Here is a 25,585-nt window from a genome sequence, read left to right as displayed (position 1 = left end):
ATGAAGTGTACTTGTTTTGTCAGAACGTGGATGTGGACAGAGAATCGGAAGAGGCCCTGGAGACGGTCCCAGAACACATCTAGATGGACAAGAACACCAAAGACGAGCCAGTTTTGACAGGCGCCTGGTTCTTTTGTCTAAAACTACATTGATCTAATGAGACCATGTCAAGACCTCTGCCTTTACAAAGATAATAACACTCAAGAGAGATACTTATGTAACCAGCGACCAGGTATAATTTGCCGTTATGGCCTACAAAAACAGAGTCGTACAAAAACTGAAGCAATTTTTCCCATCAAAAATATGAATTCAAAAAACGTAATATATTATAGAGCGGTGATACTCAACCTTTTTGACCTCAGGGACCAACTTTTCCAGTACAAAGGGGACCAGGGCCTACTCGAATGTTAACACTGAACTAGATGAGGTGTGAATGCTCCAATGCTGAAGTTGAACTGAAATACTGACAGAATGTAGTATGAATGTTGGAATGGTTTGAATGTTGAAGAGTTTGAATTTCCAGGAAAAATAGAATTTGGTTTGGAACTTGGGAAAGTGTTAGTTTGAATGTCCAGGATGAGTGGAATATGTTGATGTTGGAATGGTTTGAATCGGTTAAAAAATGTGGGAATTGTGGAAGTTTAAAAAATGGACAATTAATTTTGAATGGGGAAAATGTCCCTCAAAACTGGGAATTCTAGGAAATCTGGGATTTTGTTTTTAAATTGTTGAAGGAGAGCACAAAATTTTGAAATGGCTGAATATTTTGAAGTTGGAACGGTTTGAATCGGATAGAAAATGTGTGAGTTGTGGAACTTTGAAAAATGTCCCATTCATTTCAACGGGAATTTTCATGGAAATTTGGGAATTTCTGGAAAAGCAGGAATTTTTTGAGAAACTGTTAAATGAATAGCATGAAATGGTTGGTGTTTGAATTTTTTTTAAATCGGTTGAGAAATTTTAAAGTAGTAACATTTTTAATTGGGAAAATGGCATTAAGGAATTCCAGGAATACTGGGGGGAGGAGTAGTCGACAGAATTAAGGGTTTGAAAAAAATAAAGGAATTCTGGGAATTCCTGGAATTTTTTTGAACTTGGAAAAATTATAGTTTGAATGTCCAGGATGTGGAATATGTAGAAGGTGGAATGGTTTAAATCGGTTGAAAAATGTGGAAGTTTGAAAAATTAATAATTTATTTTGAATGGGAAAAAATGTCCCGGAAAAAACCTGGAAATCTGGGAATTTTTTGTATTTGTCAAGGGAAAGCCCGCGATTCCCGAATAGGCTGAACAATTTGAAGTTGGAACGATTTGAATCGGATGAAAAATGTGGAACTTTGAAAAATGTCCCATTCATTTCAATAAGAATTTCATGGAAATTTGGGGAAAAGCGGGAATTTTTGGAAAATGTTAAAAGACTTAAAGGTTCTGAATGACATGAAATGGTTGGTGTTGGAATTTATTTTATTTCTTTTAATTGTATTTTATTTTTATTTAAATCGGTCGAGAAATGTTGTAGTAGTAACATTTTTAATTGAGAAAATGGTATTAAGTAATTCTGGGAATATCGAGAATTATCGTTTTTTTTGTCCTGATTAAGAGGAATATTTGAACGGTGGAACGGTTGGAAAATGTGGAAGGAGTAGTCGACAGAAAAAAGGTTTGGAAAAAAAGGGAATTCCTGCAATTTATTTGAACTTGAAAAAATGATAGTTTTAATTTACAGGATGAGTGGATTATGTTAAAGGTGGAATTGTTTGAATCAGTTGAAAAATGTGGAAATGGTGGAAGTTTAAAAAAATTGATAATTTATTTTGAATGGGAAAAAATGTCCTGGAAATCTGGGATTTTTTTTAATTTGTCAAGGGAAAGCCTGCGATTCCCAAAAAGGCTGAACAGTTTGAAGTTGCAACGGTTTGAATCAGGTGAAAAATGTGGAAGATAGAGCATGCCAAAATTTGGAGGAGAAGAAGTAGAATAATAATTGGATGAATTTTGGTGTAGAAAACCATATGAGTGAATGTTTGGAGCATTCACACAAATTAGTCATTTTAATTGTATTGAATAATTATATTTAACCTACTTAGTTTAAAACCTTGTCAAATGATATTAAAGAATATGTTGATCACAAAGATTATTTAACACAAACCTTAGGCCAGACTGATTATTAAAATAAGTACTAGTCAAATATACTGCATAAAAAAGGACTTGTAAATATGAAGGTAAATACATTTACATAGAAAATGTTTTGCCAAAACAAATTAAAATATGTTTAAACTGTCAATAAAACGAAAGTACAAATGAAAATACACCTTCTTCACTTTAGTCATAATTTTTGCACTTAAGAAACCTCTTTGACTTTAACTCCAGACTTCTTGTTTGTTAGAGATTGTCATTACTGCCACAAGTGGTGGAAAAGTGTATTACAACAGAGTACCAGCTGAGAAACTCATTTTTTTACGGTTAACACTGTTATTGATAATAGTTTTGACAGGGAAGGGGGAGCCACAAGTTATTTATTGATATCCAATGGTGTTTCTCACCTTTATCAAAGTGCTTATTTTTGCGGTCATATTTATTGGGGGAGGGGGGGTAAAAAACAGACTAAGTCGCCAACCCTTGGGATTTTTTGGGCCCCCGATTCCGCTGAATGACATGCAGGCAAACGCACTAGTTTGTTGAGTGAAACGTTCGGCGATAACGGTGATTGTAAATCAGAGCAAGATTTTGGAATAAATTAGCTCCGCTTCTTCCTACTCCTTTTCGGACCGGTGTTTTGCACATGATGTTCAATGTTACTTTTGGGCATGTTGCAAACTAAAACACTATAAACGCAGCTGTACGAACGAATACACATCTGACACTGATTATTATATTTGTAAAGGCAGAACTTCTGATGCTGGCTCTCATGCGAGCCTGATAAAGTGCAGTCACAGGTGCTAAAAAAGGTATATAAATGACCTTTACGTGAATATTCAAAGATGCACTTTATAAATGCTCAGGGATTAAGTGACCTAAAAAGAAGACATTTCACACACCTGCATGAAAATCCTCATTTAGTTGCTCCCAGATAATTTATGTAATCGATCCAGAGGCGGGGCATCAGTTACCATGGTGACGCTGCAGTCCTGGCCCCGCTTAAATCGCGTGACCTGTTTGATGCTTTAGTCTGCTTCGCTAATTCTGGAGGAGAACACACAGCAATAAAAGCACAATAAGATGCGGTCACATGACCCAATGCAGGAAATGGATGCTGCTTTTTAGACTGTTTAACGTTGGAAGTCGTGACGGTAACCAAATCTGAGCCATAATCACACCGACCATCCTGAGACTCCACCATGTGCCTGAGGGTAAAAAAAAAGGAAAAGACGTAGCAAAGTCTATGCAATGTACAGTCTAGGACACAGGTGTCAAACTCAAGGTCAGGGGGCCAGATCTGGCCCACCACATCATTTTATTTGGCTCTCGAAAGCCTGGAAATAATATGCGTCAATAAAGTACTTTGTTTTCTTACTAAATATTATTTTTTTCCATTTTGAGAGCAAAAACACATGTACGGTACTCAATGCAATCGCATATTTTTTTAAACATAAATATCATTTAACAAATATATGATCATACATTCAATGTTTTTGTTGAACAAGAAATATATACTTTTTATCTGCTAGACTTATGATTTCAAAGCAAGATATTCATCAAATTGTCACATTTAATAAATAGATTTTACAGCGACTTTATGAAATTTACTATGGTTTTACAGCATTTTACTGTACGTGAAAAAACAGTACCACTGTTATTTGACCATAAAATGCTGGAAACTGAGCGGCCAGTTTTTAACTGTAAAAAAGGGTGGTACTGTTTTGCTATTCACAATACTACACGGTAAAATCTACAGTTGTCGTTTTTAACAGTAAAATCCATCTAAGTTGCCACAATTTCACTGAAAAAATGCAGTTTTATATTTACAGTAAAAAACACTTTTGTACCGTAAAAAACATTGGTACTGTTTTTTCCATTTACAGTAACATGCTGGAAAAAAACTATTTTAAATTATTCTAAATTTTGTGACTGACTTGTCAGTTTTTTACTGTATAATCTAAAAAAAATGTTTTAGATTGTACATAGACAAATCATCAAATGCATAGGCAATTGTGTAATAATATCACTCAATTAAAACGAGTTTGACACCCTTGGTCTTTTTGCGGTGCAATAACAAGCCTTTTAGTGAAGTGTTGTGTTCAGCCTTGTAGTGAAACCTATTTTCCTCAGATCTCTCGTTTGCTTTGCTACATTTGAAACGTGTACAAACTGGGGAAAAAAAAAGGTCCAACGCGATGAACATGTCGGTGCAACCATTCAGCACTTTTTATTCTCCCACCAAGACATCTGATGAAAGGATATAAAAACATATAAAAAGAATAAATAATGTATGCTGTTCAGTGTTTCCAACCAAAGTATGTGACACATGTACGTGGAATTTTGTCCTCACTGTGAGAAAAAACATGTAGCCTCCAATAAAAGAGAGTAAAAAATCAGTGGCTTCATCTTTGGCTGCTGGTGCTGGCCTGACTGGGGGTTTGGTTGCCGTGAGCTTCTCTGTACTGCTGCGTCCAACTCTGGGGGTCCTGGTCGTGAAGCTGACGACACAACATCAGCAAGTCAGGTTTGAACAGAAAAGTCCAATAAAAAGCTGCAATAGAAGCGGAGCACACAAGGTCGTATACCATATTTTTCGGACTATAAGGCGCACCTAAAATCCTTTCATTTTCTCAAAAATCGACCGTGTGCCTTATAACCCGGTGCGCCTAATGTAACGGAATATTTCTGGTTGTGCTTACCAACCTTGAAGCTATTTTATTTGGTACATGGTGTAATAAGTATGACCAGTAAATGGCAGTCACACATTAGAGATATGTGTAGACTGCAATATGACTCCAGTAAACACCAAAACTTTAAATGTTCCATTGAAAATATAGAACATTACACACGGTGCTCAAAAATCTGTCAAAATGTTTTAGTACGACTTTGGTATGATTGATTGTCAGAGCATTAGGGCTACCAGACATACTGTGCTTCAACATACGGGTATTATTATGGTGTATGTATACAAGGACCGCAAAGTGACACCTACTAGCAGACATTACCTGCGGTTTTGTTTCGCGATATTATGCAAAACCAACTTTTCTTACCTTCTGATGTGTATTTGGTATCTGCATAAGTCCACAATGGCGCAGATCCGCCAGTGTGGTCCATGCCAACGCCTTCATACGCCTTCTTGTTATGTGACATTCATCCTCTGCTGTTGCCATTTCTAATATAAAGTAGTGTAAAGTTCTTACTTATATCTGTCAGTAAACTCACCATGGAAGCGCTAAACACTACATTATTCACCCAAGGAACTTTAGTTATTAGAGAGTTCCGGTCGGACTGTTTTTCACGGGACACATTTCCGGCGTTGTTGTTGCACTAGTTAAACACGGATGAGGAGATGCTGCTCCGTTATTGATTGAAGTAAAGTCTGAATGTCATTAAAACAGTGAGCTCCATCTTTTGACACTTCTTCTACACCGCTACAACAAAGATGACGGGGAGAAGACGCTGTCGAAGGTGAGCCACGTAAATAAGACCGCCCACAAAACGGCGCATCCTGAAGCGACTGTCAGAAAACGACATGAAGATGATCTGTAAAACATCATCTATGCAACATTTTGACCAAAGAACCACCATTACATGTTATGTAGACCACAAGGAAGGGTTTTCCATTTAGAAAAAAAATCATAATATGACCCCTTTAATGCGCCTTATAATCCGGTGCGCCTTTTGTATAAAAATAGATCCGCTCATCGGCAGTGCGCTTTACAATCCGGTGCGCCCTAATGGTCCGAAAAATACGGTAATTTGTGGGTTGAAAAAAAAAAGTTGGGATGCAAACGCTCGCATTTTTTCCCACATGTACGACAGTTGATATTAAAACATGATTCAAACATTGCCTGTACTAGGGCTGCATGATTCATTGACATCAAACAGACATCGAGGTTTTAATTGGTGCCATTATTAAACCGCAAGAGGAAAGGATTTTTTCTCCGCAGTCACCGGCATCGGAGTGACGGACGTGTTCTCCAATCAGAATTGTTGAACCTAGTGTCCTTGCCCTCCTGGCCAATCAAAAGTATTTTACGTGATCCACAGTCTTTGTCTCGGTGGACGGAGAGCAGGACTTCTAGCTTACACACACAAGAATCACGACTCGCTAGTGAGAAGTTCCGCAAAGTAACAAAAATTAGGAGGGAAAAATAACCTGTTGTGGTTATATTTCATTTTTAACCTAGATGGGCAATATGAGCCCACCAACACGGACAAGGGAGCAAAAATGGCCTGAAAAAAAAAAAAGACAATACGACCTAGTTTTTCCAACAGGGATAACAAATGCGCTTTAAAATGTCCAATATTTATTTAGGTTACATTTTTGCTTACAGAGATGAGTCCATTTTATTTTGTTGTTTATTTATTTAGGATAGCTAAAAGTTATTTACCTTTCATTTACAGTACAATGGTAAACTCGACAATAATGAGAAATACAAGTTTATCCTTTTAAATTGTTGCTTTTATTATTATATATTATGATTACATTAAACACTGTATAGTTTTCTCGGTTGTATCTTCAGTTTAAGAGCATGATGTAGACCAGACCTGGGCATTGTACGGCCCGCGGGCCGCATCCGGCCCTTTGCGCATCCCTGTCCGGCCCGCGTGAGGCCAATCATAAATTACAAAATAAATTTTAAAAAGTATCTATGTCGAGTGTGCAATACAACGGTGCTGCTTTTGTTTTGAAAAGCGTTATTTGTATTACTTCCGTGTGGACGTATGCGCGTGTGCGATTGTGAGTGAATTGAACGGCGCAATTACAAATTACAAAATAAAGTTTAAAAAACATCTATGTCGTGCGCGCAATACAACTGTGCTGCTTTTATTTTGAAATGTGTTATTTATGCCGTATGTCCGGGGGGAACCTGTGAGGGAAGGTGCATAGAGACAAGTGATGAGACGCTAAAAAAAGAAAAGTTGATGAGGAATGGCGTGTTTCCAACAAGAGATGGACTGCCAAGTATTTCTTTACATAAATTAATGGTAAAGCCGTGTACTTAATGTGTGGTACACAGGTTGCTGTGTTTAAATATCATTTTAATCGCCACTACACGAAGAAACACGAGGGAAAATACCGGAATGTGTCTGATGAAGCGCGCGCAAGGGAGGCTGATGCGTTGATGGTAAAACTGCAAACCCAACAAGGACTTTGTGCCATATTTCACACCCCCAGAGATGCAGCCGTCAGGACAAGTTTCGTCATTTCTCACAAAAGCGCCAGAAAAAGTAAGGCGTTTTCTGACGGAGAGTTTATTAAGGAGTGCTTATTGGACTTTGTTGCGCTGATAATGCCCGGAGACATGGACTGTTTTTCGCTAACTTTGGATGAGAGCTCTGATGCAGTCAATTAAAGAGACAACCACAGGTAATGACTTGTTCACAGAGGTAAATGCGTGTTGGGACAAGCTGGCAGGTGTGACAATCCAATCCACTTTATTTATATAGCACATTTAAGCAACAAAATGTTTCCAAAGTGCTGCACAACAATATTACAAACAATATTCAAATATTATCCTTAGCTCCACCAATGACTGAATAAAAAGAAAAATCAATTACATATAAAACCAATATAAAAAACAATATAGAATAGATATGATTAAAAACTATTTTTAACAACAGATGGTTGTCCAAATCTGATGGGGAAAAATGTTGGATAATGCAGGATAAAGTGACCTTAAAAAGCAATCTGCTTTTGTATAAAGTTAAGTTAGGTTAAATGAAATTATTATTATTATTATTAATTATTATCATCATTATTATTTATCTTATGGTATATCAAAAATAATATTGAGCAAAATTTAATTGAAATATTGTCGTGTGGCCCTCCAGCAGTGCTCGGGTTGCTTATGCGGCCCCCGGTGAAAATTAATTGCCCACCCCTGATGTAGACAAAAGCTTGCATTAAGACAAGTGTTGTTGAAAGTAAATTATGGCATATTGTTCACCTTGAGACAATAATTTGTTGATTGGCAGTCTAAAAATAACATGTCACTCGTTATTTTTCGCAGTTGTATGCATTTATATGTATAAAAAAAAAAAAGCAAATCCAATCGCAATTTGGGAGAGAAAAATCGCAACTTTGTTTTTCTTAAAATCGTGCAGCCCTAACCTGTACGCCTCGTAACATTTTTATGAGGGCCACAGTTTCTCCTTACATTATAAGCAATGGTCAAGAGTGTTTCCAAATACAAACAAAACTGAATGGAACATCTTATATAGGTTGGTGGTTCTATTGTATTTAGCCATGAGAAAGTACTTACTTGACCCATGAACTCAAGGATTTTAGTCTTGGACACTTCCACGTCGGCACGCTGTCCCCAGCTTAACTCGTACTCCGGTGGGTCGGTGTGAGAAACACGCACATACTCCAAGTACCTGTAACACACAAAAATAACAATATACTTGCAGCTCTACAGTGAGGACCGGAAAGGGTCCCTACCCTGCTCATTTCAGGGTCTTGTAAAAGGATATTGGATACCATTGGGGCACCATAGTAAGTTTAGATTTAATAATGCAGGATGTTAAAAAAAAAATCTTGTAATGGCCCCCGCATCCTTTGATTTTCAGTGTGCGGCCGTCAGTGGAAAAAGACTGGACACTCCTGAAGTACAAAACCCAAAACCAGTGAAGTTGGCACGTTGTGTAAATGGTAAATAAAAACAGAATACAATGATTTGCAAATCCTTTTCAACTTATGTTCAATTGAATAGACTGCAAAGACAAGATAATTAATGTTCCAACTGACAAACTTTTTTTTTTTGCAAATAATCATTAAATTAGAATTGAATGTCAGCAACACATTGCAAAAAAGTTGGCACAGGGGCATTTTTACCACTGTGTTACATGGCCTTTCCTTTTAACACTAGATGAGCATGAGCCCAGCGAAGCTAGCGGCGTTTCTGGGTGTTGATAAATGGCTTTCTCTTTGCATAGAATACCATAGTTTTAACTTGCACTTCAACTGTAGCTACTGACAGTGGTTTTCTTAAGTATTCCTGAGTCAATGTGGGGATATCCTTTACACACCGATGTTGCTTTTTGATGCAGTACCACCTGAGGGATCAAAGGTCACGGGCGTTGCCGCTTACATGCAGTGATTTCTCCAGATTCTCTGAACCTTTTGATGATATTACAGACCTTAGATGGTGAAATCCCTAAATTCCTTGCAATGGCTGGTTGAGAATTGTTGTTCTTAAACTGTTTGAAAATTTGCTCACACATTTGTTGACAAAGTGGTGACCCTCGCCCCATCCTTGTTTGTGAATGACTAAACATTTCATGGCACCCACCTGTTCCCAATTAGCCTGTTCACCTGTGGGATGTCCCAAATAAGTGTTTGATGAGCATTCCTCAACTTTCTCAGTCTTTTTTGCCACTTGTGCCAGCTTTTTTTAAACATGTTGCAGGCATCAAATTCCAAATGAGCTAATATTTGCAAAAAATAACTAAGTTTTCCAGTTCGAACGTTAAGTATCTTGTCTTTGCAGTCTATTCAATTGAATATAGGTTGAAAAGGATTTGCAAATCATTGTTTTTTGTTTGTATTTACGATTTACACAACGTGCTAACTTCACTGGTTTTGGGTTTTGTAGAACATTTGTAAAGTTTCAAAAGCAGGGCAGGGAGCCTTTTAACGCTACAAGAAAAGGACAAATGTTTGGAGAGTGCACAAGTCCACACGCATTACTGAGGTCATGTGGTCTGGTGCATGCTCCTGCTGCTCTGTGGTGTGGTATAAACCAGAGTCTATGGTCTGAGAGAAACTGGCTCTGAACACACCAACGGGGATAGAACATGTCGCCACTCTTTGTAAAGTGAATGTCATATTCAAAAACACAAAATAAACCTGCACCAAATGAGCCGGGTTTCTGCAATGTAGTAAAATGTGTCTGTTAGATTTCATGCTTTTATTGTCATTGCACACAATATACAACAAAACTACTAGTATGCTTTTACTCACCTTTTATTAGCCAAGGCACATATTTTACCTGACAATAATCTCACAGTCGACCACCAAGTGTGTTATGACTTATTCTTCCATTGTGTTCGTCTTTTGTGAGCTTGATCACCGAATAAACACACTTCCTGTCTTTCATTTTTGATGTGGAATTTTAATAGGCCTCTGTACCAACGAAATGCTTTGTAAAAAAAAAACTGAATATAAATACAGAAACAGTTAAAGCCCTAGTACCTTGAGGGGTCTGAATAATCCCTAAATATGGTGACAAAGATGCTAAATTGTCAACTAATCCCTCCTGCTACTACTACTTATTCTCTGGCAGACCAGGGGTCTCATTTATAGTTTGCATCAGCAGAGTTTAAATTGGTATTTGCTTAGCTGTGGACGTCTGGGTGGAGCTGACCTGGCAGAGCCCGGAAGAAGATCTCCCCTATGTCTATCTGTTAATTTAACAAATCTATTATACCCACTCGACATCTGTTGCAGCCGAATACCGTGGATCTGCAGTCCCTTCTCAAGGTTTCTTCTTTTTTTCCCCTTAGCTGAGGTCTTTTGAGTTTTTCCTTGCCTGGATGTGGGTTTTTGGATCAGGTGATGTCGTGAGTTTATAAAGCCCTTTGAGACACACAATTTTTTTAATATATCATTTACAAGTAAGCCAAGAACGCTTATGTTTTTCATTTTTTTATGCATTCCTAATCATAAAATACAGAAAGTACGAGGTGGCTAACAATGCAGCTAATGGGAATACACTGTTGCGCCCATAAAGCCAATCCAATCCACTGTATTTATATAGCACATTTAAACAACAAAATGTTTCCAAAGTGCTGCCCAACAATATTAAAATATTATCCTTAGCTCCACCAATGACTGAATAAAAACAAAAAATAAATACATATAAAACCAATATAAAATAAATATGATTAAAAACGATTTTAAAGGGTAAAACCAATTAAAACAGTAAATAGAAATCAACATTTTAAAAACACAGGAGGACAACAGCCCTCTAAAAAACATCCAAAAAACGCCAACAATACTCCATTTACATCTCGTGACCTGGTTATTGACCAAGTATTAGCGACATTGTTATAAGAGTTACCGTTAAGGAACAACATTTAGCAGCGCTAACTATCTTAAGCAGCTACAGCACAAACATATTGAGCTGCTGGTGAAAGTTAATTTTAGATAATAAATCATTCCTCTCACCAGGATAGTAGAAGGTTGCGGAGACTAACAAAGAAGTTGGTCAACTCTGACCTTCAACTTAGCCCCGGAAAAGGCGAGGAAGACACTTATTTACCTGCAGGAGGATTATGATTAATTATTTACCTAAACGGGAAGATACGCATTCCATCAGTCAGCATCCAGTGAGTGTTGCTCATCCTCTGTATATTCAGGCTCAAAAATATACGTTTACGAATCATTACTTGTTCCAAAGTATTCGTCGTTTCAAGAAGTATGCCATGATTAGTGTTGTTGTTGAAGAGAAAAGCGAACGTTGTAATGCGTATGAAATTATTACACTGCCGTATGCTTGAAATTACGTAAATAATACATATTATGAATGTGCCTGTTACTACATTCCATATATACTTACAGCATGTATACAAAACAGAGTTTTTTTCAAGAGCGTTTCATAGGCGGTACAAAGTGACTCCCATTAGCTGACTTTTGCAAACAGTTTTTACGATTTAGAGTGCATAAAAAAATAAGTGTGCTTATCTTACAGAATGATTGTGAATGATAGGCAAAACTAAAAAAAAAAAAAAGAAGTTTAAATTGGATGTCCCTAGTATGTATGTCCCTCGACGTAACGAGCATCTTCATTTCTATTTGCATTTTTAATTGTAATAATTAAATGTATATATTTCTATTAATTTTGGTCCAGGGCGGTAGCAGCCAGTCTCTCTTTAAGCTTGGAAATTTGCTCCAGAGTTAGGGATATCTCGATTCTTGTGTATATCTTGCGTGTATGGAAAGATTGACAATAAAGAATCTTTGAAGTTATTTCACAATCTGCAAATGTCACCTCCCTTAGGGGGCGCCATCACCATCTTTATTTCATAGTCAGGTCTTGAGCGCCAAATTAATGACAAGAGTGCATACAAGTGTGAGCCGCATGGTTTTATAGATCTGACTATTTTCTTGTGTACGTAGATCCTGAGGTTTGGAAGTATGCAAGGTTTTGGGATGGAATCCATGCAGTTTTATTAACAAGGCCCAGGTATTAATAGGTGGAGTTACAATCAGCAAAGAACTAAAGCAGGCTTATGTCAAAGTTGAAAGAAAATAAGTATTTCAAAGTCCTTACCTTTGACGCACAAACTCGTCTGTGATCAGCTTCTTAACGTCTCCAAAGCATTCATGGCTATCACTGCAAGGGCGAGTTGTGTTAAACAAAAGGAAAAGCACACGGGTCGATACATGACTGTTAAATAAATCTTACGCGGGGTCAATGTTGAGTTTCTTGAGCGTGTTCCAGATTAGGCCTGTAGAAGCAAACAAGCAAAAGCAGTGTTAGCTTGGCAGAGGGCAAGATCAGTGTAGCTGAATCTCAAAAAGCATTCGCAGTCTACTGGGCTGTCTCAGACTCGGGATTTTCATAGTCCAATCTGACTGGTTAGATTTGGCCCTTAGTTGACCATCAAGTCAAATGTATGGCGTCTTTTTAAAGAGAAACAAACAGCCATTGATATGTGGTAGTGTATCCACACTGGTCACTAGGTGGCAGTAATGTCACATGGATGAGCTCCAACACTTACACATGGCTATTACAAAGTTCATTATTGAATGAAACAAAATTCCTTTAAGGAATAATCTTACATTGAAGCATTGGTTCTAAATTATTTTCTATCATGCCCCCCCAAGGGACAGAATTGTGTTCAAGCCCCACCTGAAGTTAATGTGTGTCAAGATAGTGCTTTATTAATGAAGATAATATATTATTACTACTACTAATATGTATTAATACTAGGGATGTCCGATATTATCGGCCTATAAATGCTTTAAAATGTAATATCGGAAATTATCTGTATCGGTTTAAAAATTTTCAGTATTGGTTTGAAAAAGTAAAATGTATGACTTTTTAAAACGCCGCTGTGTACACGGACGTAGGAAGAAGTACAGAGCGCCAATAAACCTTGAAGGCACTGCCTTTGCGTGCCGGCCCAGTCATTTAATATCTACGGCTTTTGACACACTCACAAGTGAATGCAACGCATACTTGATCAACAGCCATACAGGTTACGCTGAGGGTTGCCGTATAAACAACTTTAACACTGTTACAAATATGCGCCACACTGTGAACCCACACCAAACAAGAATGACAAACACATTTCGGGAGAACATCCGCACCGTAACACAACATAAACACAACAGAACAAATACCCAGAACCCCTTGCAGCACTAACTCTTCCGGGACGCTACAATATACACCCCCGCTACCCCTGAACCCCGCCCTCCCAACCCAACCTCCTAATGCATGTCCCAAATTCCAAGCTGCTGTTTTAAAGCATGTTGAAAAATGAATGCACTTTGTGACCTAAATAATAAATATGGCAGTGCCATGTTGGCACTTTTTTCCATAACTTGAGTTGAAGTTGTTCTCTTATTTTGGAAAACCTTGTTACATTGTTTAATGCATCCAGCAGGGCATTACAACAAAATTAGGCATAATAATGTGTTAATTCCACAACTGTATATATCGGTATCGGTTGATATCGGTATCTGTAATTAAGAGTTGGTCAATATCGGAATATCGGATATCGGCAAAATAGCCATTATCGGACTAATTAATACTAATAAGATGCTATTACACCATTGCCTCTCATGCTCCTGTTCCCCCGCCCCACTATTTGAAAGGCCTACTGAAATGAATTTTTTTTTGTTAAACGGGAATAGCACATCCATTCTATGTGTCATACTTGATCAATTCGCGATATTGCCATATTTTTGCTGAAAGGATTTAGTAGAGAAAATTGACGATAAAGTTTGCAACTTTTGCTCGCTGATAAAAAAAACCTTGCCCATACCGGAAGTAGCATGACGTCACAAGCGGTAGTGCCGCTCACAATTCCCCGTTGTTTACAATGGAGCAAGAGATATTAGGAGCGAGAAAGTGACGATTACCCCATTAATTTGAGCGAGGATTAAAGATTCGTGGATGAGGAACGTTAGAGTGACAGACTAGAATGCAGTTCAAGAGATATCTTTTTTCGCTCTGACCGTAACTTAGGTACAAGCTGGCTCATTGGAATCCACACTCTCTCCTTTTTCTATTGTGGATCACGGATTTGTATTTTAAACCACCTCGGATACTATATCCTCTTGAAAATGAGTCGAGAAGGCGAAATGGACATTAACAGTGACTTTTATCTCCACGACAATACATCGACGAAGCTCTTTAACATGAGCTAACGTGATAGCATCTGTCTCAAATGCAGATAGAAACAAAATAAATAAATCCCTGACTGGAAGGATGGACAGAAGATCAACAATACTACTACCAGGAGACACCGAACCAAACACTGGACATGTAAATACACGGTTAATGTGTATTCGACCCCTGTCGAAGCCTAGCAATGCTGTTGCTAACGACGCTAACTTAACAACAGGACCTCGTCAGCGCTATGATAAAAACATTAGCGCTCCACCCACGCCAGCCAGCCCTCCTCCGCTCATCAACACCCGTGCTCACCTGCGTTCCAGCGATCGACAATGCGGTCGGCGGCCCGGAGACGTAGGTAGTCAAGGTGAGTTCGCCGCTAGCGTGTCTTCTATCCAACAAAGTCCTCCTTGTTGTGTTGCTACAGCCAGCCGCATACACCGATCCCACCTACAACGTTCTTCTTTACAGCCTCCATTGTTCATTAAACAAATTGCAAAAGATTCACCAACACAGATGTCCAGAATACTGTGGAATTTTGTCGAAGAAAACAGAGCTGTTTGTATTTTGTCCAAAAGGGTCCAAACACTTCCGCGGACCTCGCGACGTCACGCGCATACGTCATCCTCCAAAGGCGTTTTGAACCGGAAGTTCCCCGGGAAATTTAAAATTGCACTTTATAAGTTAACCCGGCCGTATTGGCATGTGTTGCAATGTTAAGATTTCATCATTGATATATAAACTATCAGACTGCGTGGTCGGTAGTAGTGGGTTTCAGTAGGCCTTTAAGAAGCGCTGCATTAAACAGGCTGTTTGAAATTTGCTCACAGTCAATGTCTAAAATGAACAAATTTAGACAGCCGCTCACCTTCTCTGACCACGCCCCCTTTCATGAAGATGACGCTCAGGATCAAAAAAAGCAGTCCCGTCTTTGGGTTGGCGGACCTGCAACGACCACGCGGTACAAATGTGAGACGTGGGAAGACTTTCACAGAAGAAAAGTGTCCTCTAAGGACTCACCTGAGAGATGGGCCTCCAGCAGCAGCTTCCAGTTTGTTGATGAGGATGTACAAGTGAGTTTTGGTGTCAATTTCAACCAGCTTCAGACCAAAAACCTGATGGAAGCAGGAGGAAAGAAAAGGCAGGGTTATCTTGCTGACGGCGTTCACGCGTCGTCACAGGCAGGACAAACCTGGTCCAAGGTGTGTGCCGCTCGCCTCATTATCTCAGGGTAGATGTTTCGGTTTTCTTTGATGACATGTTTGATCAGGTCTGTAAACACCAACACCTGAATCGTCATTGCATGACCACAAAAGAGTTCTGAAGATGAAACGAGCTCCACAGTTCTAACCACGAGTAAACTTCACAAAGTATTTGTCCGTGTTTTGTACACTGCAATCTATCTGTGGCTGTGGGTACATAAGATATGCCAAAGTATTTTTTAGGGATGAAGTGGGATAGACAGTCAGGTTTCCATGCACTAAATTATCCTGATTTCTGAAATAGTTTGTTTTTTTGTATTTTCACACGTACGTGTGAAGTCCAAGTTTCCATGCACACTCTCTAATGTGACTATTCGTCATACGCCATGTGCCTCCAGTACACTTTTTCATTTTAGTGCGGATAACTGAATTCCTTTTCCGGTTGACTTATGACAGAGGTGTCAAAGTCGCTTTCACTGAGGGCTACATCGCTGTTATGTTTGGCCCCAGAGAGCGGCTTAACAGTGAATACTATTATTACACAATTTTTTATGCTTTTTTTAGTAGATTTTTTTTCAACTAAAATTTAAAAAAATATGATAACTTGCAATAATTTCACCTAGGGCTGGGCGATATGGCCTTTTATTAATATCTTTATATTTTTAGGCCATGTCACGATACACAATACATATCTCGATATTTTTCCTTAGCCTTGAATTAACATGTGATGCATATAATCACAGCAGTATGAGGATTCTGTGTCTACATTAAAACATTCTTCTTCATACTGCATTACTTTATGCTAATTTTAAACTTTCATGCAGAGAGGGAAATCACAACTAAGTCAATTGACCAAAACTGTATTTATTGAACAGTTATTAAGCAGTGGCACAAACATTCATGTCATTTCAAAACAGAAAGTGCAAGATTGTCAGAGACATTTTAAAACAAGCTATTAGTGCACTTTTGTGCATGATGTCACTAAGATGACATCAAAACAACACTAAATTAAAGTGCACTTTTTGTACAGAACGCCACAACAATAGTTTAAAACAAATAAAGTGCAATTTTGTGCATGATGTCACAAGATATTTCAAAAACTGTAAAACTAAAATTAGCTGCATAATAGGAAATCAAATTGTGTATGTCCTTCGCTATGTGGTAGGTTCCTGCAGACGTTATCTCCTTCTGTTGACTATTTTTTTTATACGCATATTATACCCAGGCTTTCGAGGGCCAAATAAAATGATGTGGCCGGCCAGATCTGGCCCCCGGACCTTGAGTTCGACACCTGTGCTCTAGAACAACAACTGCTTCGGAACTGACGGTGTTCGGATTGTAATCTTCCCAATATGATTAGCAGCAAAGTAGAAAGCTGTCAATGTTGTGGCTGGGAGAGCGAATGCAGGCGACAACAAGTAAGCCAGATATATGATGCTAACTAGCGAGCTTGTTTCGGCGCCCCTGTCCTGCAATTTAGTGCGGCGTATACGCAAGAGGAATGGCGAGTACCTGCATCTGAGAAGAGCATTGAAAATTTTTTGTTTAGATCCTTTTTTTAATATTATAGTGGGTTTACATAATTCACCCACAGAACTTTTGTTATTGTTAGAGATTTCCGGTCGGTCGAGTTTTTACGGGACAGATTTTGTGTTGTTGCGCTGAAAAGTCACGTATGTATAGATAATGCTCGAGTGCTGATAAAACCAAGTCTGAATGTCATTAAAGCTCCATATTTTGGACACTCCTTCAACTCCCGTCCTTAAACGCTAGAAAATGTCATTAAAAAAGCGCAGAAGTGATATTTTGACGCAAAAATAATGCTTATGAACGCGAATTTCCGCGGTTTTGTGGACATTTCACACATCTGCTTATATGACTTTTTGGTTTCACTTTTTTTTTTTAATTTGTTGATTAATTTAAGGTGTGGTGGCTTTAATTTTGCCATGGCGGGACACCCCACTCAACTAAAACCCTGCTGCATGTAGAACATTTGACCCTACTACCTAATACAAAAGTGCAATAAAGTACATTAAAGCATATCACATATTGTTGCAACTTGCTGGAAATCAGGTTCACTGCAGGAAGACTTCTGGAAAACAGAAAAAAGTGAGGTCTTACCTCCTCTACGGATAGGAATCTTCTTCTGATCCTTCACCAAGAAATATTGAACCACCTCAACCGTCTGAAAGACAGGCAGACATCTTTTTTTTGTCAAACACGTTCACTTTCTTTTAAATGTGATGAACGTGGATCATTTCTGTTGTACCTTCTGGTTAACCTGGGAAGGTGCGAGCTTCTCCAGACCTTTCTGGACCTGGGACATGCTTGGCTGAGTGAATGTCGCATCTTCATCCACCCTCAAAGCACCGCTGAGTCTCTGCAAGGGGAGGAAGAAAGATAAGGTAAGATAACAAACGTAATCACAGGCCTTGAATTTTTACTTTTTAAGGTCAAGGTAAGTGTTGCCTTTAAGGAGGGCTCATATTTTAGGGCACCAGGCAAGTTATAAGAACACCAAGGCAAACATTTTATTTCGAGACAGGGTCTCCAAAGCATGCATGCATGATAGAGGGAAGGTTTTTTTAATAACTTATATATATTTTTAAGTTAAGTCTTCAGAGTTCCTCTAGAGCAGTGGTTCTCAAATGGGGGTACGTGTACCCCTGGGGGTACTTGAAGGTATGCCAAGGGGTACGTGAGATTTTTTTTAAATGTTCTAAAAATAGCAACAATTCAAAAAGCCTTTATAAATATATTTATTGAATACTTCAACAAAATATGAATGTAAGTTCATAAACTGAACCTCAAATCAAGTAGGCTATTCCATTCATTACCATAAACCCAGAGTTTCTCCCATGCCATGATGGTTTGACCCTCACTAAAATGTCTGTCAAAAAGAACTGTGAAAAAAAATGCAACAATGCAATATTCAGTGTTGACAGCTAGATGTTTTGTGGACATGTTCCATAAATATTGATGTTAAAGATTTCTTTTTTTGTAAAGAAATGTTTACAATTAAGTTCATGAATCCACATGGATCTCTATTACAATCCCCAAAGAGGGCACTTTAAGTTGATGATTACTTCTATGTATAGAAATCTTTATTTATAATTGAATCACTTGTTTATTTTTCAACAAGTTTTTAGTTATTTGTATATCTTTTTTTCCAAATAGTTCAAGAAAGACCACTACAAATGAGCAATATTTTGCACTGTTATACAATTTAATAAATCAGAAACTGATGACATAGTGCTGTATTTTACTTCTTTATCTCTTTTTTTCAACCAAAAATGCTTTGCTCTGATTAGGGGGTACTTGAATTAAAAAACTGTTTACAGGGGGTACATCACTGAAAAAAGGCAGAGAACCACTGCTCTAGAGGTCATCAAAAAGGGTGGAAGAGGACAAGATTTTACACTCACACTCCAGTCCAAGGGAGCAGTCAAAGAATGCATAAGTTTGCAGTGATCACTTCGTTAAAGGTTTGTTTGATATACTTTTAACGTTTATCGTTTCCCATTTAAGTATTGTTAAGTTAAAGTTAAAGTACCACTGATTGTCACAAACACACTAGGTGTGGCGAAATTATTCTCTGCATTTGACCCATCACCCTCGATCACCCTCTGGGAGGTGAGGGGAGCAGAGGGCAACAGCGGTGGCCGCGCCCGGGAATAATTTTTGGTGATTTAACCCCCAGTTCCAACCCTTGATGCTGAGTGCCAAACAGGGAGGTAACAGGTCCCATTTTTATAGTCTTTGGTATGACTCGGCCGGGGTTTGAACTCACAACCTACCAATCTTTTTTTTGATTGATTGAGACTTTTATTAGTAGGTTGCACAGTGAAGTACATATTCTGTACAACTGACTACTAAATGGTAACACCCGAATAAGTTTTTCAACTTGTTTATCTCAGGGCGGACACTCTAACCCAGGGGTGCCCAATACGTCGATCGCGAGCTACCGGTCGATCGCGGAGGAGGGTGTGTCAGTCGATCGGCAACTAGGCATTGAAAAAATAGTCCTAAAAATTAGCGATCAGAAATCTTCACTATGACATCACTTTCGTCACTTGATTGACATTCACGGCACCCGAGGGTCTTGTGAAATGACGCTGGCTGCTGCGAGCTCAGTGTGAAGGAAAATAAGACCGTCAGGGAGGCGAGAAACAGGTTTTTTTTTCAACCATACCTCTGTCAAAAGCCTAAAGACTGACCACATAGTTCCTGTCTTCACAATAAAAGCGCTGCTCTATCCTGCCTGCGCTAACAAAATAAGAGTCTATGAAAGCTGGCGTGCACAAGCCCGTAAGCCACGGCGTTTGCCGCCAATGTATTTCTTGTAAAGTGTATAAAAAGGAGTATGGAAGCTGGACAAATAAGATGCCAAAAAGCAACCACTTTCATGTGGTATTGGACAGAAAGGAGGACTTTTTTCCCCCTCCATTAAAAAATGTTTACGTTGTCAGCACTACTGTCTGATTCCAATCAATGCAAGTCATCAGAATCAGGTACCATATTTTTCGGAGTATAAGTCGCTCCGGAGTATAAGTCGCACCGGCCGAAAATGCATAATAAAGAAGGGAAAAAACATACAAGTCGTACTGGAGTATAAATCACATTTTTTGGCGAAATGTATTAGATAAAACCCAACACCAAGAATAGACATTTGAAAGGCAATTTAAAATAAATAAAGAATAGTGAACAATAGGCTGAATAAGTGTGCGTTATATGACGCATAAATAACCAAATGAGAACGTGCCTGGTATGTTAACGTAACATATTATGGTAAGAGTCATTCAAATAACTTTAACATATAGAACATGCTATACATTTACCAAACAATATGTCACTCCTAATCGCTAAATCCGATGAAATCTTATACGTCTAGTCTCTTACGTGAATGAGCTAAATAATATTATTTGATATTTTACGGTAATGTGTTAATAATTTCACACATAAGTCGCTCCTGAGTATAAGTCGCACCCCCGGCCAAACTATGAAAAAAACGGTGACTCATAGTCCGAAAAATACGGTAATACACAAACTTATATTCTTGTCTTCAAGAAAGAAAGGAATCTATATGTGTTAAACATAAACATGCTTGTATTATCATTAAACACCTTTTAACTTGTTAACAAAAACGTCTCTTTCATAAATAAATAAATATAAATTATATATATGAATGAGGTAGATCTCTTCGACTCGGTCATTTAAAAAGTAGCTCGCCTGCTGAAAAGTGTGGGCACCCCTGCTCTAACCATTATCATGATATTATTTGTATTTCTTAAACACGTTTGCTACAAATGTTTCCAAAAGCACCAATTCGGCAAGTCTAAATAAAAGAAAGCACCTAAAAATAATTAAGCTTTTACCAAAGGCAACCATCATAAATGAATCTTTCAGCACATACAGAATTTTGACATATATAGTTATATTTTGATAAAGACGGGGAAAAACAAGCTACTGGTAAACGGCGCTTGCAACAGCAACAAACATGGCAGTGGACGCAAAGTTAAATCATGAAATGCAACCTTACCCGAGCAAAAACTATGCATATTTATCCAGGAGAGTTTTGATATTAATTTCCTTGACCCAGCTACACACAAAGAAGTTGTAGACATCCATGCTTTCCCAAGTTTCCATCTGTTTTGTCGTGGAGAATGGAGCACAATAGTTCGACATGTCTGGGAATGCGCCCAACTAGGGCTGGGCGATATATCGAATATACTCGATATATCGAATATACTCGAGAGGACAAATTTCACCACATCTAGTGTGTGTGTGACAATCATTGGTACTTTAATCTTTAATATATCGCTGGTTTGTCTCTGTGCGATAAAGAAAATGACTATCGTGATATTCGAGTATACGTTTTCACACAGTTGTTTTTAGCTGTGGGCATTACACTATAGGCTTTTCTCACTTTTTGTTGTCTCTCCTTCTCACAGAGAGATAAAACAAGCGCACCTTCTAACGTATGTCACATACGGTCGCGTGTGCAACCTCATACGCCCTCGCGGAGCAGAGAGGTAGCAGCATGGTAACATTAGCTGTGGTGCTAACGGTGCGGTGCGAGTGGTAATACGAGAGAGAGAAATGTGCCAATCTGGTAACAAATGACGGAATTATTAATTCCCAGGAAAAACAGCAGGGGGTCCATCGTCTTGCGGTGGTTCTGCTTCAAGCGGAAATATGTCGAACAGATATAGGTAATATGTAAAGTATGCGGCAAAAATGTTGCTACAAAAAGCAGCACCACTGATAATTTGTAGCATCATTAAAAAGTAACGCGCTAGAGAATGAAGAGTGCTTGAAACTCCGCATGTCAACATCTCCGGCCGGTGCCACACTACCAAAATGCCGAAGCAACCATTTCCACATAAACACCGTATGAAAAATAGCCAACAACAGAAGGAGATAACGTCCGGAGGAACCTACCACATAGCGAAGGACATACACTATTTGATCTCCTATTATGCAGCTAATTTTTATTTGACAGTTATTGAAATATCTTGTGACATCATGCACAAAAGTGCACTTTATTTGTTTTAAACTATTGTAGTGGCGTTCTGTACAAAAAGTGCACTTTAATTTAGTGTTGTTTTGATATGTCATCCTAGTGACATCATGCACAAAAGTGCACTAATAGCTTGTTTTAAAATGTCTCTGACAATCTTGCACTTTCTGTTTTGGAAATGACATGAATGTTTGTGCCACTGCTTAATAACTGTTTTATAAATGCAGTTTTTGTAAATTGACTTAGTTGTGATTTCCCTCTCTGCATGAAAGTTTAAAATTAGCATATATTAATGCAGTATGAACAAGAATGTTTTAATGTAGACACATAGAATCATCATACTGCTGTGATTATATGCATCAAGTGTTCATTCAAGGCTAAGGCAAAATATTGAGATATATATCGTGTATCGTGACATGGCCTAAAATATCGAGATATTAATAAAAGGCCATATCGCCCAGCCCTACGCCCAACACATAATTCTTAATATCACTTGACAAACCTTTTTTTGAAAAAGTGTAGGGATCTATTCCATCGCATTGTTTGATTTTATGCTTGTATCTGCTTTTTGCAGGAAGATTTAGGCCTCTTTTGTACCCCGATAGTTTGCGCGCTGCTTGCCATCTTGGCTTGGTTGACCACCACTGGTTTTCACTTCTGGGAAGAAGTCATGTCACGGAATAATGTAAAAGCTTTACAAAGTAGCTTATGTCAGACTCGATATGGAAGCGCTAAAAACTACAACATGGATGACGGGGAGAAGACGTAGTTGAAAGAGGAGGCACGTAAATAAGACAACCTAAAGAGACGGTCATAAAGGGGCTTGAAAACGGTCTGTAAAACATAACCTGGGGAAAATTTTGAGCAAAGAGCCACCACTCCATATGTAGACCACAAGTGTTTTAACTGTCGACAAAAAAAATCCTCATATGACCTTTCTCATGGTGAAATGATGCAGGAAGTGGAAAACGACATGGCAATACACTTACCCCGTTATTAAAGAATACAACATTTTGTATATCTAGCATATAACTCATTTGAAGCCGAACAAAATATAACACAGATTACTTGTTTACTAAAATAAGCAGCCATAATTAGAGATGTCCGATAATGGCTTTTTTGCCGAAATCCGATATTGTCCAACTCTTGATTACTGATTCCGATATCAACCGATATATACAGTCGTGGAATTAACACATTATTATGCCTAATTTTGTTGTGATGCCCCGCTGGATGCATTAAACAATGTAACTTTACCATGAACTGATTAACGTGGACCCCGACTTAAACAAGTTGAAAAACTTATTCTGGTGTTACCATTTAGTGTTCAATTGTACAGAATATGTACTGTACTGTGCAATCTACACATACAAGTTTCAATCAATCAATCTAAAACAAGGTTTTCCAAAATAAGAGAACAACTTCAACTCCAGTTATGGAAAAAAGTGCCAACATGGCACTGCCATATTTATTATTGAAGTCACAAAGTGCATTATTTTTTTTAACATGCCTCAAAACAGCAGCTTGGAATTTGGGACATGCTCTCCCTGAGATAATCCTAATACCCACTACAACTATGGGAAATACTATACTTTGACTTTCACAAAGTGCATTATTTTTTTTAAACATGCCTCAAAACAACAGCTACAAAAACAATGAAGGCACACAGCTTCAGTCCAGAGTATACTAGAGCATACTTGCCAACCTTGAGACCTCCGAATTCGGGAGATGGGGCGGGGGCGGCGGGGTTGGGGGGCGGGGTTTGGTGGCAGCAGGGGTGTATATTGTAGCGTCCCGGAAGAGTTAGTGCTGCAAGGGGTTCTGGGTATTTGTTCTGTTGTGTTAAGGTGCGGATGTTCTCCTGAAATGTGTTTGTCATTCTTGTTTGGTGTGGGTTCACAGTGTGGCGCATATTTGTAACAGTGTTAAAGTGGTTTATACTTCACCCTCAAGTGTGACCTGTATGGCTGTTGATCAAGTATGCATTGCATTCACTTATGTGTGTGCAAAAGTCGCATATATTTTGTGACTGGACCGGCACGCTTTTTGTATGGAGGAAAAGCGGTCGTGCCGACAGGTTGTAGAGGACGTTAGAGGAAGTGCCTTACGCCCCCAATAATGTTGTCCGGGTGGAAATTGGGAGAATGGATGCCCCGGGAGATTTTCGGGAGGGGCACTGAAATTCGGGAGTCTCCTGGGAAAATCGGGAGGTTGAAACCGATACCGATAATTTCCGATATTACATTTTAAGCATTTATCTCTAGCCATAATCATTATAAAATGTTCCGAAAAACATATGCATTTACATTTATTTGTGAACCATTTAACAACAATCAATAAAATTTAACAAGATGAAAATAATAAGGAATAGCTTTACATTGTATTTTGTCCAACTGTTACAGTAAAATAAAGGCAATAGTTCAAAAGAAGTCAACAACCTTTGGCTCTCATTTAAAATGTTGATTTATGTCCCAGAATTCATTGCGGGTTTGCACCACGTGACTTCACTTATGGTTTTTTGATTCACATTTCATTACGCAGCACAATATAATGTTTAGACGTGAATAAACAAGCCAGATATAACCAAAAGAGATTTAACGGATTTTTCTAACATGAGCGAAGTGGACTTTTTTTTTATTTAATTCTGGTCGTTTACACTTCCTGATCCCCTCTCCAAACGCGCCGGTATCGACCCACTCAGTATCGATACCTAATATCAACATTTCCATTGCTCCAAAACATGAAGACGACAAACTTTACCTTGCCCTGCGAGGACCTCTGAGAGTTGGACGGTCGTTTCTTCTGCGACATGGCGACACGCCCGCCTGAAAGTCGGCAAAGGCGAAATGCAGCTCGAGCGCTTTATGCTAGCTGGAAGTTAGCCGGCGGGAGCTAACTGGTGGGAGGCGGATTTTACGCCAACGTCGCAATGTATTGTTTTACTCGCCTTACGTCCGAATCTCACCCACAAAAGCAAATAAGAGGCGAGAAATGACTGTTTGGACGCAAACATAAACTAGATTTAGAAATACAATCCCACCGCGGGAGATAAATTCCCGCTGTAGCGATTTGAGACGCCTGCGTGCCAAGTCTCTTCGGATTAAAATAGTTGCTCAACTGCTTCCGGTGCTCATCAGCGCCAACTGCTGGTGTGGAGCATAGACATGTTATAAGTAGACGCAGCATCGAGCGCTACTTCCTACTGGCGCTGACGAGACGCGGGGCCGCCATCTTGGAGTGGGGATCCGCTCCACTCAGTGCAATTCATTTGGCAGGAGCAATGAACTGTCAGCGCATTTAATTCATCTTACCTCACTGAATACCACTGATTTCCACGCGCTTTTTTGTCATACGTGTAACTATGATAAAGG

At 38.7% G+C, this 25,585-nt stretch overlaps 2 protein-coding genes across 2 annotated transcripts in view; one reads left to right on the top strand and one right to left on the bottom strand.

The window, feature by feature from the left end:
• The window catches only part of si:dkey-96f10.1 (6-phosphofructo-2-kinase/fructose-2,6-bisphosphatase), a 31,944-nt gene extending 27,422 nt beyond the window's left edge, over positions 1–4,522 (top strand). Inside the window, exon 14 of the mRNA XM_062052695.1 lies at positions 24–4,522. Coding sequence (XP_061908679.1) covers positions 24–83 — 60 coding nt within the window. The 3' untranslated portion in view covers positions 84–4,522. The remainder of the gene's footprint in view (positions 1–23) is intronic.
• Positions 4,342–25,369, bottom strand: ndnl2 (necdin-like 2). Its single transcript, XM_062052696.1, has 10 exons — positions 24,975–25,369; positions 17,964–18,074; positions 17,816–17,879; positions 15,685–15,764; positions 15,513–15,607; positions 15,361–15,437; positions 12,555–12,597; positions 12,420–12,482; positions 8,409–8,523; positions 4,342–4,637 (listed from the first exon to the last, which is right to left on the bottom strand). The coding sequence occupies exons 1-10, from the start codon at positions 25,023–25,025 to the stop codon at positions 4,542–4,544; spliced, it is 795 nt and encodes a 264-aa protein (XP_061908680.1). The 5' UTR covers positions 25,026–25,369; the 3' UTR covers positions 4,342–4,541.
• Between the last annotated feature and the right edge of the window lie 216 nt (positions 25,370–25,585).

Source organism: Entelurus aequoreus, linkage group LG07 (genome assembly GCF_033978785.1).
Source record: "Entelurus aequoreus isolate RoL-2023_Sb linkage group LG07, RoL_Eaeq_v1.1, whole genome shotgun sequence".
NCBI lineage: Eukaryota > Metazoa > Chordata > Actinopteri > Syngnathiformes > Syngnathidae > Entelurus > Entelurus aequoreus.
The sequence above is the reverse complement of the archived record's forward strand: the minus strand, read 5'-3'. Positions and strand labels throughout refer to the sequence as shown.

Excerpts from the sequence above, each read along its gene's own strand:
- ndnl2 (XM_062052696.1), bottom strand. The coding sequence starts at position 25,025 with ATGTCGCAGAAGAAACGACCGTCCAACTCTCAGAGGTCCTCGCAGGGC. Across the intron at positions 18,075-24,974 it reads AGAGGTCCTCGCAGGGCAAG|AGACTCAGCGGTGCTTTGAG; the intron begins GTAAAGTTTGTC and ends CTCCCCTTGCAG. Across the intron at positions 4,638-8,408 it reads TCCTTGAGTTCATGGGTCAA|CTTCACGACCAGGACCCCCA; the intron begins GTAAGTACTTTC and ends TTGTGTCGTCAG.